We start from the raw sequence: 15,633 nt of genomic DNA on the forward strand, positions 1-15,633 counted from the left end.
GATTGGATATACTAACCTGACTGTGGCAATAATTTTACAGTGTATTCATATATCAAAATATAGACTATAAATATATGTAATTTTTATTTGTCAGTTATACATCAGTAAAGATGGGGGGAAGGGGAGGAACTGTCTCGATGTGACGGCAGAGGCTCAATAAAGGTGGGGGGAAGAGGGAGGAACTGTCTCGATGTGACGGCAGAGGCTCAATAAAGGTGGGGGAACGGGGGAACTGTCTCGATGTGACGGCAGAGGTGCCCTATAGATCCTGAGCTTGTATTATCAGCTGTCAAGTGTGAAACCTGACACGCTCATGGAAGCAATCACAAGTTTTCATTTCAAAATGTGAAATGTTTTATTAGGAAGTTTTACACAAATTTACTAACTTCTTTAATACATTTTAAAATATTCCTTACAATTATAAAAGAATGATATAAAAAGATTAATATTTTATAAAAGATCAATATCTAATCTTTACAAAATTAAAAAATTAATATTTCCAGCAAATACTTTACGTATATACACCATCCCCGATCCCTTCTGGCCTACTCCAGTATGCCACACAAATATTATCATTTTTAACATGAAAAAAATGTGAAAAAAACCAGGAGACCTCTGTACTGTGTCAAGCTGCATTCATTCACCCAGTTAGAAAACAGTGATGAGTGCTTCTGAGCCGGGACAGGATACAAGAATCCATCCAGCCCCATCTCCCAGGGGCCAAGAGACAGACTGATGAGTAACTGGTTCCAATTCGTTGTGGGAAGTCCATGTGATAAAGAGATCTATACAGTGCCCCAGAAATGCAGTGAAGATGACCTAAGAGCGGAGAAATATTTCAACTGGCTCTCAAAGTTTGAGCTTCCTTGGAAAAGCTGGGGTCAGGAGGGCCAAGGCAGAAACACGCAAGTGTAAAAAAGCACACAATCTTGGAACTAAAGAGCGGTCTGGAAGCTTCGTCATGAATAGAGATTCAGCTGCAAAACTGGTTTCAGACCTTGCATCCAGCTACTGAGAAATTTGGTCTCATTCCTGTAGGTGATGGGATGACCTGAAAATTTTAAAATCAGGAATGACAAGATCAGCTTTTGCTTTGGGAGGGCAATCTGAGGCAACTTAAAGAGTGGGTTGCACGCGGTAGAAGTTGGAGGTGAGAAGGCTGTTGCACAAGTGCAGTGAGAGAGGACTAGCCTCGAGCAGAACCAGTAGTGAGGGCCAGGGCAGGGGAGACCACTGGAGAGAGAGGCGGGAGCCACACTGGGCTATCGCCAGGAAGGGAGAGCTCAAAAGAGAGGAGAAAGAACTGGCAGAGGCGGCCTGCGGAGAGAAAGAAGGTCTGAAGAAGACCTAGCCAAAGAGAGAAGTCTGGCGCCCTGGGCCACCTCCCTTGTGGAATGAGGGACCAGCAGGCTTCCTGTGGCTGAACCATGCATGGCCAAGAGGCAGGCAGGTTTTCTTTCTGCCTGCAGAAGGCTTCTCAAATGCCTGACACAGTAGTGGATTTCATGCAGCCCAGCTCAGCAAAAAGAGACACAGAGGTCAGTGTTCTAGAAACAGAGCAGGGCCCCAGGAGGACCTTCTCCACTCTCCAGAGGAAGCTCGCATGCCTGGGGGAGGTCCCAGGGGTCCTGGTCTGTTGGACATTTACAGCCGGGCCTCAGGTTGGTTTTATCCTTAGGCATTGTTTTATCCAGGGGTAGGCTTTTCCCGGAAAATTTCCCCTCTGCCTCACTTTGGTCTTCCTGGAGGAGCGGCCTGGGAACCCCATCTGCTCTAAAGCCATGCTGTGGTCCGCCGTTGGTGTTCTCCAGTAGCTTCCAGGGGGATGGCCAGGCCTCTCCCTTGGCTGCCGAAGGAGAATAGTTGTTCCCGGGGTGAAGTGGGAGCTGTGCCAGGGCACCTGCCAGCAACTGTAAGAACCCGTGTGGGCTTCTCCAGCCTCACGGGAGCCTCATCTGTCACATGCCTACGAGGTGGGACACGAGTTGGCTTACAGGTTGGTTCGACAGAGCCATATCCGCGTGCCCATTTCCACGCTGTGGAGTGCTAGTCTTCACGATTGTGCCCCTTGAGAAGACACAATAGGAATAAAAACCGGGAGGCCAAGGAAGGGCCCTCTTTGGGGGTGGGGAGCGGCGGCGTGTGACCCTCGCCGCCTGTGGGGAAGACCCTCCTGGAGAACAGAGCGCCCGCGGTGCAGAGGCCGCCGGGGACTGCCCGGAGGCGGTGGGGAGCGTGCCAGCGACAGCCAGTGCGACTTCGGAGCCAGGGAAGGTGCGGACCACGACCCGGGGGCGCCGGCAGAGGACCGGCAGCGCCGCAAGATTTGGAGGCGCCCCCGTCCGGTGGCCCCGGGGCGGGTGCGACTCTGGGCGCGCCGGGGTCGGGACCGGGGCCGGGGCCTGGGGTCGGGGCGGCTGGGGAAGGGGAGGAGCCGCACGGCCCCGCCGGAGCCCCGCGGGCCGGGGAAAGTGAAAGGGCGGCGGGGCCTCCAGCGCGCCGCTCCAGGAAGTCGCGAGCAGGAAGCGCCCGCGGCGGCCGGGCCGGGCTGCGGTGCGCGGGCCTCGGTGGCGCAGGTGAGACGCGGGGCCGGGGTCGGGCGGGGAGGTGGGGACCCCCAGCCCCACCGCTCGCACCTGCCGGGCCGCCGACGCTCGGGCGCCGCAGCCGCTCCGCACCTGCCGCACCCGCAGGGAGCCGGACGCCGGGCCCTGCGCAGTCGGAGCTCGGCTCCTCTCCTCCTTCCTTTTCTTTTTTTGGGAGGGAGGTGGGGGTTGGTTTGGGTGTTTTCGCAGAGCCGGCGACGGTCTCAAGCTCTTTTCGCGGAGGGGAGTATTTGAAATACCACATCTAGAAGAGTGGCCCTCGGCAACAATGCCGGGCGTTCCCGGACCGGGGCGACGCGGGGATTCTGGGGAAGTGGAGGCAGAGGGAGCGGGCACAGGGTCGGCAGCCGCTCCACGGAGTCCCCGGCAGGGGCGAGCTGAGCTGTCCGGCCAGGTCCCCTGCCCACCCCGGCCTGGGCCGCGGTGACAGCTGAGGGTCCAGAGAGCCGGCAGGAGGGGACCCTGCGCATTGTCTGCCGCGATGGGGACGTGGGCGTGCCCGCGGAATTCACCTCCTCCGGGGACCAGCCGCCCAGGGAGGAGCCGGCACGGAACGCTGGCTCGAAGCGCCGGCACCCTGGGCCTTTGCGTTGTTTGTCGGCCGAGCAGCTGGTTCCCGGAGCCTGTGGGCCTCCTGGCCAGCGCGAGTGACAGCGACCTTCTCGGTTTATAATAAAGGGCTTGACGCGCCGGGAAGACCCCTCGCCGCTGGCCACCAGTCCTCCAGCCTTTGCGGCCCACGCCGTGATTCTGGTGACCGAGAAGGTACGTGTGATCTAAAGATTTGCATTTGAACGAAGGATACTGGCCAAGCCCCTTAACACCCCCACTCCACCAGCACTCCAGCCCGCGTCCCCGGGTTTGAATTTCTAAATGGAGCAATTGCAAAGCCTGCCCTTTGGGTCTCCCTTAGCTCTTAGCCTGGAAGCTGCCTGCCTGCCTGCCGGCCCTTGAACTTAAATTGTCAGAAGTTGTGTAAGTGGATAAATATTTTAGACTTCCCCGTTGTTTCTTTATTAATCCTCTTTTAGGGCAAGCTTGAAAATCCCTGGCTCCAGACCTTCTGTGATTCTCCAAGTCATTTTGGAACTGCGTTTACACGTTCTGTTTTGTGCAGCCCACCTGTGATGTTCTGTTTGTTGGGGGTTGGGGGCAGGTAAAGGAGGTGGTGCAGATGGAATTCAGCTTCCTTGTACTTCAGCCAAGGGGAAAGAGATAGTGACCATTTCCATTTAATATGGAAAGCTCCTTTAAAAGCAAAAAGCCATGGAAAGTGTGTACTCTGGAAAGGAAGTTGTGTTCCATTTCTTGATTTAAAAAAAAAAATGCATGAAAACTTTTGGAGAATTGACTTTCTCACCCGTCTTTGCCTGTGAAGTGAGACCCCGTTTAAAAAAAAAAAATTGTCACGAAGTAGATTATTTAAAATATCTGTGGGGCTGCTTTGATGATATTATTTAAAATATCTGTGGCTGTGGGGCTGCTTTGATATTATTTGAAATATCTGTCGGGGCGCTTTGATGATGTGTAACGGCACCTGGGCCCTAAAAAGACTGTTGAACCTTCCTCCTGCTCTTGCTCACTCCCTAGCCCCATTATTTGAGTCTCCGCAGGTGACCTGGAACCTTCTAGGCAGCGCAGATCACATGTGAGTGGGTCTGGGAGTGGAGCTTGTGAATGTTTATTTCCCTCAGCTCATTCTGCTTTACAGTTGGCAAGGGTAGGTTTTTTCGGGAGATAGGTATAAAACTGTGTGCCTTACAGGGTTTCTTTTTTAGCTTTTAGTTTCAGGGGTACATGTGCAAGTTTTACAGGTTGTAATAAAGGTGTTCTAATGGGTTATTTCCTAAGTTACTATCCTTTTTATTTTTTTAAGATAGGGTCTCGCTCTGTTGCCCAGGCTGGAGTGTGGTGGTGTGATCTCAGTTCACTGCAACCTCCGCCTCCTGGGTTCAAGTGATTTTCATGCCTCAGCCACCTGAGTAGCTGGGATTACAGGTGTGCACCACCACACCTTGCTAATTTGTGTATTTTTAGTAGAGATTGGGTTTAGCCACGCTGGTCTCAAACTCCTGGCCTCAAGTGATCTGCCTGCTTCTGCCTCCCAAAGTGCTGGGATTGCAGGCGTGAGCCACCGTGCTTGGCCTAAGTCGCTGTCTTTGACAGTGCAATGAAACTGGACATTCTGCCACTTTTCCTCTCTGAAATGGTGAGTTCCAGGGGCGCCTATAGAGTGACTTTTTAAAAAGTATGTCTTCTTTTTATGTACTTGGACTGTGTGCCATAAACTGGGTTTAAACCAAGTGATTTGCTTCCATTCTGCTGCCCTTTCTTTGCAGGGGATGAGCAGGAGGAAGAGTGGCTGGAGAGAGGAGGTGGCTCAGAGGAACAGGACAAACTGGAATCTGCCCCACTTACCCAGCTGACCCAGGCGAGCCGCCTAGCCTCATTTTTCTGCCTTGCGAAATGAACGCCCTGCCTCTTCAGGGTGGTCACGGTGCTTAAATGAGAGCATGTCAGTCCTGGTTCATGCTCCCAGAGGTCTTGACCCACTCTAAATGAAGTGGGTTTCAGTGGTGCTGCACAGGCTGGGAAGGAAGGGCCTCATTAGTTGAGCTCTTAACATCCCAAAGTAAAATCACTGTCTTTGCACATCTTAATTGCACTCAGTATGAGAATTTACAGCACTTTCCGTTCACCCATTTTACAGGAGAAAGAATCATCATTGTTTTGAGAAGAAATCAAAGAGGTTTTTTTTCCCCTCTTGATTTGTCAGTGCCTTCTGGGTTTTTGATATTGTTGTCACAGGTTTTATCAGAGTTGGAAGCTTTTGATTGATTTAGTAGATGGCAGTGGAATGTTTCCAGACGCGCTGGGCATGGAGAGGCAGCACTGGAAGGAAGACATTTGCTTCTGACCATCCATTTCCAGATACTGCTGAACCAAATTCTTTACTCTGAAGTTGTCATCACTAAGTCATTTCCCAGAGTACATCTGGACCCAGACTGGAGCCCATCCATTTTGAGCAAAATATTGCTTAAATCTAGAGGTTTGAGCAGATGCGGTTTTGAAGTATTTGTGGCTGTTATTCAACGTGAGTTTCTTGAGCACGTGGTCTGCGCTAGATTCTGGACAAGGAGATGGAAGCAGGACATTGCCCTGCAGTCCGGCCTTCCTTTCTTGAATTACAATGAGGATAATATCAGCTAGTGTTTGGTGGGCATTTACTACACACCAGGCCACTTGGCTTCCCATGGATTATCTCATTTTGTGTTTATATCGCCCCCATTGTTTAGCCTGGAAGGAGAGGGAGCTGAAAGGTTAGGTGACCTGCCTCAGCTTACACAGCCCAGGGTCAGCCTTGGAGGCAGGAGGCATTGAAGTGGGATGAATCCACCCACTGCGAGGACCTCCCTGGAGAAAGGTGTAGTTCTGGCTGGAGCAGGGAGAAGAGATGAGGGGAGCTCCTGGGACAAAAGCTCAGCAGGGTTTTGAATCTCTTTGTAAAAGGTGGTGTAAGGGAAAAGCCTTGGCGAATGTGCATTTTTGGAAGCTCACTCTGGAGGGAGGCAAAAGCGAATCTGGGGAACTGATTAGTTTTGGAAGATGCAGTGACTCGGGAATGTCGTGAGGCTGGGTTTGGGATGGGAGACCAGGCCTGCCTGCTGTGCTGGGCTCCTTCTCAGTTCTCAGAACTCCCTCCCCATTTCTTCCTATATTGCCCTGCCTTCTGCCCTGACTTCATAATCAGGTGATTTTCTATGACCTCTGAGGTGACCACAGGAGATGAAAAATGAAGAGGCAGATAGAGGCAAAGCTCATTCCTCCTTCAGATTCAAATGGCAGAGCCACAGTTGAATGATTGGTTTGATCTGCCCTATTGTCTAGGCCCACATTTCTCTGTTACTATGACTGAAAGGTGGCCTGGTCCGTAGGGGTAGAACTGAGCCAGTCCAGTACCCTGGCATGCCCTGATATCTGGGCACATGGTGTGACTGCGGGGCACATCCTTGCTTTTGTGAGTGGGTTGATGTTGATCTCTAGGTGCCTCCCAGATAGAGATGATTTCCTTGGTTCCTTTTTACCCACCATCAGAACATTATCTGAAATTCATTTCAGGGTTCTCAGAACAAACTGTCTTGAGGGCATGTACTCCACCTCTTCCTAGTAACACTTGTGGTGGGGGCCCCTGCTCATATCAGACGTCCAGCTTTGATCTGGAATGCTACTGTACATCTGTGGGGTTACCTCTGCCAGTAACACTGAAGGTTGAATGTCAGGACGCTGGACTGTGAATGCCTGTCCTTCTCCTTGTAGAGAGCAGAGCCACTGCCCGGAGGAAGGGGCAAGACCCAGCAGGACACCTTCTTTCTATGCTTCCCAGCCTGTGGGATCGACGGCGGCAGCAGAGAGAGAACCTGGAGCCAGGATTCATGACCTATTTATGAAGCATCTTATTCTGGGACCGAGGCTCTGTGGTCAGTGGCGACGTAAATGGCTCGACTCCCTGCTGGCATTCGCTTCATCATCTCATTCTCCAGGGATCAGTGGTGAGTCCTGGTGGGCCAGGCCGTTGGCATGCAGCAGTGTATGGGTGAGGGCCACTGTGCAGGTAGTTGTCTTGCGCCAGTTTTATCATCAAACACATAAAACTTGGATCACTGACCTCGCCCATAACTGTTGAATTGCTTGTTGGCAGCGGAAGCTGTGACCCGGAACACCGCTGAGGTGTCCTTTGTCCTTGCGGCTGGCATTGACAGAGAGAGTTAGGCTCTCGCGTGGTCTCCAGTGGTTTCTGTAGGAATCACGGTCCCTAAATGACCACTGACTACCAGCAGAATCAGCAAACGGCTGTGGTGAATAAGCACATCACTTATGTATAAGTTATGCAACTGTGAGATCAGATGAGTGGCCTCGCTGGGGCAGAGCTTTCAGGGAGAAAAGGAAACGTTCTGGTGCAGCCCAGAACCGCTTTCTGTTCAGAGAGCGCCTCTCCTTGCGTATTCCGAGAATCCTTCTCTTAGGCGGCCTCGTTAATTCCATTCTCCTTAGAAGGAAGCAGTTGACAAGCACAGAGTCTGAAGCTGGGCTCCCTGGCCTCTAACGTGTCCTGCTGATCTCTTCTGGGAGAGGAAAAACTTTGCTTCTTCCCTCCTAGGTTCTGTTTTGGGGGACCTGGGATGGCAAAAGACAGACTAGCAGGAGAAAAGAGAGATTTCGCCACTTACTTATGTATGAGAGGTCATAGAAAAGTGTCACTCAGAGAGGCATTTAGAATTCAGGGCTATGTCTTTCACAGGCCAAGGGGAGTGGGAGGAGGGCACTTGTGGGCGAACAACTGGCTTTTGGAAAGACAAGTGGGCCCTTAAGAGAGCAGATGGTCGGTGTGGTACTTTTGTGATCGTTCCTGTTTCAGTGCAGAGTGGAGGCTTCTCATCCCCAGTGGTGAGTAAGAGTCCAGCTTCCCTGGCTGCTCCAGGGACAAGATTGATGACAGGTGGATTCTTTTGAATTCTTCTGGGGACTTCTGCTTTTCAGCAGATCAGAGAATTCAGGAACTCAAAAGCCTTTGGCTCAAAATGATCTTGATGCCACAGTGGCCGATTCCGGGCCCACTGGACTCCTCCGCGCCAGCCCCCGGCAGCCCCCAGCAGCCCCCGGCAGACCCCAGCCCCATGCAACTTCTCAGCCCCGTGCAGCTTCTCAGCCCCGTGCAGCTTCTCAGCCCTGCTGGTTGGTGGAGCATCGCAGGATGTCTCAGGTTTGACTTGAAGGCATCTGCGTTCTTGAGCCAGAGTGCTGCTCTTCTTGACTCGGGTTTAGTGTCTGCTGTGAGCCTAGCCACAAGTGCCTGAACACTTAGGTTTTATGTAGTGAGTGTTTAGCTTCTTCATTTTGTAAGTTTATTTTGATATAATTTCAAACTCACGTGACTTACTAACATCTGTAAGAATGTTCCTGTAGAACCCTGTATGTCAGAGATGAACATTTAGCCTCATCTGCTTCTCTTGCTGCCCGTCCACAGTGTGTGTGTGTGTGTGCGTGCGTGTGTGTGCGTGCACATGTGCGTAGATGTATGTTCATACACACACTTTTCTGAACCACTTGAGTGTAAGTTGCAGACATCATACCTCCTCATGTATTTCCTATAAAGAAGACATTCTCTTATAAAACCACAGCAAAAAGATCAAAATCAGGAAATGTTACACTGATAAGATACAGTTATCTAATCCACAGTCCATGTTAAAAAATCCATCAAATGTCAGATATCTGTTACAGCATTTTTTCTTCTGTTCAGGGTCAATTCCGGTTCATACATTGTGTTTAGTTATCCTGTGGGCCTAGTCTCCTACTCTAGCACTGTTCCTCAGCTTTTTTTTTTTTTTAATCTTTTATGACCTTGGCTTTTTTTCCTTCTTCTGAGACAATGGCCTTGTTATGTTTGAAGAGTTCAAGCCACTTTTTATAGAATGTGCCACATTTTAACTTTGTTGTTTCCTCATCTACATGATTCGATTCAGAGTGTGTATATATATATATATATATATATATATATATATTTTTTTTTTTTTTTTTGGAGACGGAGTTTCGCTCTTGTTACCCAGGCTGGAGTGCAATGGCGCGATCTCGGCTCACCGCAACCGCCGCCTCCTGGGTTCAGGCAATTCTCCTGCCTCAGCCTCCTGAGTAGCTGGGATTACAGGCATGCGCCACCACGCCCAGCTAATTTTTTGTATTTTTAGTAGAAACGGGGTTTCACCGTATTCACCAGGATGGTCTAGATCTCTTGACCTCGTGATCCACCCACCTTGGCCTCCCAAAGTGCTTGGATTACAGGCATGAGCCACCGCGCCCGGCCCAGAGTATATATTTTTGACAGAAATCCCACAGAAATGAGAAGCTTTCTCTTTAAAGGAGGAGGAGCCACAGACATGGGAAGAGGGAGGGGAACTGGAATGAGCTGAGTGGGGTTGGATTGGAATGATAGGTCTCGGGATAAGCTGGTGACCGTAGATATAGAAATAGAGAAGGGGGTGTGTGTGTGTGTGTGTGTGTGTGTGTGTGTGTGTAAATGCATCCCACTGGGAGGTCCTAGGAACAGTAATAGCCCTAAAGTGAGCACACTTTGGTCCAGGATCTTGGTTTCTGCATGGCATCTCCCATTAAAAGGAGCCAGGAGTCCTTGGAGACGTGGCCAATGCCGGGACTGCGGCAGGACAAGTAAAAGATGAGCTGGAAAGTCTCGTGCCAGAAAATAAGGAAGTGCTTACAAACAACCCGATCTAGGACAATCTGAGATTCACAGTAAGTGAGACTCGTCATGGATGATAGCCCTTAAATAGCCTAAGACTCTGGCACGTCCTGCTGATACAACTGAATAGGTAGGAGAAATGCGAGCTCCGAACAGTGGAGGCCGGCCGCCAGGTGGGGCGAGGATGTGCAGCCAGCCACCCATGCCGGGAGCCATTACAGGGTGCTCAGCACAGGCACAGAACGCCCACGGATGCACTTCGTGGGGCGGCAGCTGGAGGAACTGGATGTCTACATTATCTCAAAGCAGGTTTCCCGAAGTTCCATATTCATTACTTAGAGGGAAACGTGGTGGTTTCACTTAGGGACGATGAGGCAGACATTACTTTAACCAGGGACCAACGTCACTGTCACGGCCGTCCTGTGCCTCCTGACAGGATGCTCTGAAGAGGACATGGCATCGCTTCTCTGTCTGGCTTCCTTGTTTCTGAAATGAGGATGTCTTCAGACTAATTTCTGCACCAAATCGTATCACTCAGTAATTCTCAAAAGCGTTTCTTTACTTCTTATTTGCATATGATTGAGGTTGTGACAGTCAAACACGAAGACAGATGTTCTGCATGGAGCCTTTTGCCCGAAGCGGGCTGCCTGCCGCTCACCTGAGAACACATGGTCTTCGAGACCATCTCTGAGGAGGCCCCGAGGGGCACCCCCATCTGGTGCTGTCATTGCTGAAACCTGCGTTTTTGCTAGAAACGTGAGGCTTGTCATGTTGGGGGAGGCCAGGCATGCTATAAGTAGCCATAACTGCAGGAAGTAAGCGGAACACTGAGGAGCAGAGAGAGTCCACCATTAGTGTTTTATTGCATTTGCTTTCTTTTCATAAGTCTAAACTTAACACAAAACAAAAATGAAAGCGTTATCTTAGCCTCCTGGGGCTGCTGTCACAAGGTACCACAAGCCAAGTGTCTCGAAACAACGGGAACTTACTCTCTCACATCACTGGAGGTCAGAAGTCCAAAGTCAAAGCGTCAGCATGGCCACGCTTCCTCTGCAGGCTCTAGGGACAGGCCCTTCCTGGCCTCTTCCAGCTCCTGCTCCCGCCACAGCCCTTGGCTGGTGGCTGCATCGTGCTAGTCTCTGCCTGCGTGGTCACATGGCCTCCCTTCCTGTCCATCTCTGAGTCTTCACGTGGCTTCCTGGTGTGGACGCCAGTCATTGGAATTAGGGCTCACTCTAATCTAATATGCCCTCACCTTAGCTAATCATGTCCATGTGGCCCCATTTCCAAATAAGGTCACATTCTAAGGTTTTGGGTAGACATGAAATTTTGGGGGACAATATTCAACCCAGTACAAAATGAATAAAAGGAAACAAATATCGAAAACATCTGCTTTGTAAACGATGAAGGTAACGTGGATAGAATCAGGAAATAAGAAGGGACTTCGGGAGGGCTGCGTGGCTTCCGGGGCTTGGAGCTCGTAACCTGGCTGCTGCTGCAGAGTGATGCGTCTGCCTGCCCAGAGGCCAGGCGTGACCACCAGCAAGGCAGCGGTCTGACTGTGGCTGCCACGGTGTAGCAGTGGCCGTGGGAGCTGAAGTCAGACCTTTCAAAGAGAAAAGTCCAGCCGCCAGCTACTGCCTCCCCCTTGTCCCCAAGCCCCAAGTCCTGAGTACAGAAGATGAGGAAAATGAGGGAGGAAGGACGAATTTGGAAACAAAAGTAGAGTTGGCCTGACCCTGACTAAATAAATGCAGGGTTTTCCTCCTCAGTCTTTAGGAAATTCCAGTTTGCTGCGTAAATGGACCCTTCGCCCCAATTCCACAGGACAGCTTCTCCCAGAGAGCCCGGCTACGCTGTGGCAGTGACTCTTCCTAAAGGGGCTTATTCATTAAAGCATCTCCCAACACACAAGGCTGAACTGAAGGATTCCAGAGGCATGCTCCCTGTGTGGTCCTCCGTGTTCTCAGGCCATCTCAGCGTGTGCTGCCGAGCACCAGCCGGGAGCCACCCCGCAGAGGAGGGTAGAGGCCCAGAGCGCATCGCCGGGGCCTGATCACCCAAGCAGCCCTGACAATCTGGGGCCCCAGCACTCTGTAGACCTCAGCCCGACAAAGGGACACAGCCTTCCCTCTGGGCTGCCTAGCTGGAGGATGGAGAATGTGAACCCACAGCTCACAGGGCAGATCTGCTTTCCTCAAAATCCTTCCCAGCTGGGTAACTGTGAAACTCCGATTCTCCTGGGTGAGAACACCTGTAGAACTGGTGCTGTGGGTGGACACGGGAGAGCTGCTCCCTGGACTCGGCTGGGACTGACTGGGGAGGTGCTGGAGGGAACTCGGCCTGAGAACTTTGTTCACCCGTTTTGAAGAGATTGGAAAAGGAAATCCTGTCATCCAATGAGGGCCGATCAGGGTCACCCATCAGCCTTGCTCACCCTAGTCAGCTATAGCAGGTGGAGTGGAAGTGACAAGTTTGTCAAGCTGTGGGCTGGACACGTGAGCACTGAAGGCCGGTGAGGTCAGGGGCCTGGAATCTTCCTGCACCGGCAGCGAAGCTGAAAACAGCAGTGGTGGCCTAACAGAGAGCCTTATCCAAAGCGCCGAGACTTTCTTTCCCTGCCAGAAAGGATAGTTTTCAGCAATGTGAGGACAGAGGCCTGGGCGTCCGGAGCAAATCCCCTGTACCTACATAGCCTTTGTTCTTTGGGCTTTGCGATAAATTGCACACTCGTTTTTTCAGAATTTCACTTTTTCCCCATTTGGCCCTTGCCATGGGCTGGGAGGAAGAATTGTAGAAAGGCCGTCGGAAGGTAGTTTCCTGATGAGGAAGGTAGCGCAGGGGCGTCTCTGTCTTCAGTCAGCAGGTATTCTGCCAGTTGAGGCACGGGCATTCCCCTGAGGCACAGGCATTCCAAAGGTTGTAGTTTTGAGTCCCACAGAGCCACCGACCTTTCTTTCCCACCTGAAATATGGTCTTTTTTTTTAAGAAAAATCTGGAAATATTTACTTGACCCCTACTTTAGCTGGTAACCAGAGAAGAAGGCAGCTCTGGGATCCCAGGATTTTATGTTACTCATGGAAAGGTTCCCTCGGGTAAATCACACCATTATAAACGTAGATGTACAGCTGGGAGAAGCCATCCCTTGGCCCCGGCCTCCCGGAAACGCTGCCTTTCTTTGTTCCGTGTAGGACGCCGCCTTAGGTAATTATTGATTCAGGTTGTTGGCGGCACCATTCGAAGTCATTGGTCTTCCCAGGCCAGAAGCAGGACAGGTTCTCCAGCGTAGGGAGGGGTGCCCCTGGACACAGAAGAGCCGCCCCTCGCCTTCCTCTCCTGTCAAATGCTTCTTTCTCCGTTGCCCTAAAACATCTTTTTCTCGGCGGTGCTTGAGACTCAGGCGGGAGATGCCCTTCACCTTCTGTCCGAGGCACCTGCCTTTCTCCTCTCTCCACGCTCCTCTTTCAGCTGCCCTCCTCCTGGCCAAATGAGCAAGGGGCTTTGTGCCAGTGTTTCTGTCATTGGCCTATTGAGAGCCTGCCAGCGTCACTGACTTTTTCTCTGAGGGCCGTGAAATATTTATATGTCTGCCTTGCTTGTGTGCTTCTGAAAAGTTGCATAGAAACCAAAGAGCCAAAAATAAATATGATCGTTAGTGCCCAGGATAGCATGCTACACAAGACACTTGTGGTTAGCTTTTTTGTAAACTGCACGTTTCATCACCCTCATTCTGCTTTGTAAGTTCAAGTGTACATCTTGAGTCCCAGCCTTCTCTTTGGTTATAGCTTTTTTTAAATAAATGAATGTTTTTGATATCATGACGTAATAATAAGAAACAAATATTTCTGATATCGTGACATAATAATAAGAAACACACATTTGGTCTCCGGCCCTGGTTCCCAGCACACAGCTCCTACAACCTTGGGTGCTGAGTGTCTTTCTGTGTGCTAATGAGGTGACTGTGGCTGGGGCTCCTGGACAGCCTCCTGGGGGACTGGTTGCCAGGGCAGCCGACCACGTGATTAGAGGTTGGAACTCCACCCGTGGACCTCTGGGGAGTAGAGGGAGCCCGCAGAGGTGGCCGGTGCTGTGGCCTCCACAGACTCCCTAAAGGACAGTGTTTGGGGGGCTGGCGGGCTGCCCAGCATGGGGAGGTTCCTGGAGGGTGGTGCCCTGGGGAGGGCACGGAAGCTCCGAGCCCCCGCCCCGTCCCTCGCCCTGTGCATCTCTTCATCTGTATCCTTTCTAACACCCTTTACAATAACCAGCAAATGTGTTTCCCTCCCTGAGTTCTGTGAGCTGCTCTGGCAAATTAATCGAACCTGAGCAGGGGTTCTTGGGCACCACATGGAGAGCCGGTTGGTGAGAAGAGCAGGCCACAGCCTGGGGTTTGGCCTGGGTCTTGTCATTGGCATGTGAAGCGGGGCAGCCTCGGACTGAGCCCCACCCTATGGGGTCTGATTTTGGCTCCTGGAAGACAGTGTCAGAATTGAATTGATTGGACTGAGCCCCGCCCTGTGGGGGTCTGGTGCTGACTCCTGGAAGACAGTGTCATGTCGGACTTGAATTCACTTAGAGGACACCCAGTGTCAGCTGGAGACTTGCTTGGTGTGTGGGGAATGCCGTACATGTCTGGTGTTGGAAGTGTGGAATGTGTGTTGTGCATGAGGAGAGGAAAAGCAGTTTGGTTTTTCTTGTCTCTTACACTATTTAGTTTCCATTTGGACAAAGCAAACGTGGCAATATTTTTTAAAGTTCCAATATCATAGTGATATAAGTAATACTGATAATTGCTATAGAACTGAATTAGTAATAGCATAAGAAGATTTCAGAACACAGTGTTTATGTCTTCTGAACATAACTTCTGTTAGTTTATGTTGTCCTCTCACACTGTTTTGTGTTTCAGGTACAGAGCCTTCATTTTTATTTTGACGTTTCTGCTGTATGCAAGTTTTCACTTATCTCGAAAGCCTATCAGCATAGTGAAGGTAAGCAGCCATGAGAAGCACTGCCTGCCATCCCTGTAAGGAGTTCCCCACTTGAAGAGCTTGTGGGGCAGCGGGTGGGGATGGTGGCAGATGCGCGGGGGAAACAGATTATTTAGAAACAAGTTATTCCGCTCCTTTGGTTTTCCAGTTTCCCTTTTCTAAAGTTAAAGTTTTTAAAATGTTTTAGGATTTACACCTTCAGAGGTAGTAGACTTTTAGTTGTATTAGTTGGCAGTTCCAGAATTCGAAAGTTTAGCTGCATATTTATTTTACCTTGTGTGACTTTTCCTTCCAAATATATCCCATCTTAAATGGTTCCCCAGATTCCAGCTGTTCGTGGGATCTGACCCTGGGTCTGGCTGTGGGGGTGGCTTGTCACTGTTCTTGGAACACTGCGTTTGTGTTTGAGTGATGGGTGGGCAGGAAGTCGTTCAGCAGGTGTCCCACTAGACTTTGAGAAAAGAAGATTAAAGTAGACAAGCCTACATAATAAGCACTTATAACTTGGAGAAAAGCAGGATAATTTTCTTACCCTTATTGGAATTATGCCACCCTGCCTGTAGACCGTCAGAGGCCTGAGAGGCTTTTGAGTCTCTATCATAGAAGGGACAAGGAAATCATCTGCTGCCAGGGGCAGCTCATTCACAGCCCGATGGCCCCTCGCTCGCTCTCCAGTAGTTGGCAGGGACCCAGATCCAGGACTGCAAATCGGTGACCTTTGGAGCTGTGCTTCCTCCACTCCTGCAGTGGCTGAGCCCTGGGCGGCTGCGCTCGGCACGGTCTGCAG

At 50.9% G+C, this 15,633-nt stretch overlaps 1 protein-coding gene across 8 annotated transcripts in view; it reads left to right on the plus strand.

Annotated features, from left to right (window-relative positions):
• The first annotated feature begins 3,215 nt into the window (after positions 1 to 3,215).
• Positions 3,216 to 15,633, plus strand: part of SLC37A1 (solute carrier family 37 member 1) — a 65,103-nt gene continuing 52,685 nt past the window's right edge. For 2 of the 8 annotated variants that reach the window (XR_010343946.1, XM_064380185.1), the window contains exons 1-4: positions 3,218 to 3,371; positions 4,946 to 5,037; positions 6,924 to 7,156; positions 14,765 to 14,846. Coding sequence is in view for 6 of the 8 variants with exons in the window: in XM_064380185.1 (XP_064236255.1) it covers positions 7,101 to 7,156; positions 14,765 to 14,846 (138 nt within the window). In the remaining 2 variants the exon portion in view is untranslated. The other 6 variants (XM_064380190.1, XM_064380188.1, XM_064380187.1 and 3 more) reach the window with 6 other exon arrangements.

This window comes from Aotus nancymaae, unplaced genomic scaffold (assembly GCF_030222135.1).
Source record: "Aotus nancymaae isolate 86718 unplaced genomic scaffold, 86718_ANA_hifiasm-v0.15.2.pri h1tg000022l_1, whole genome shotgun sequence".
Taxonomy (NCBI): domain Eukaryota; kingdom Metazoa; phylum Chordata; class Mammalia; order Primates; family Aotidae; genus Aotus; species Aotus nancymaae.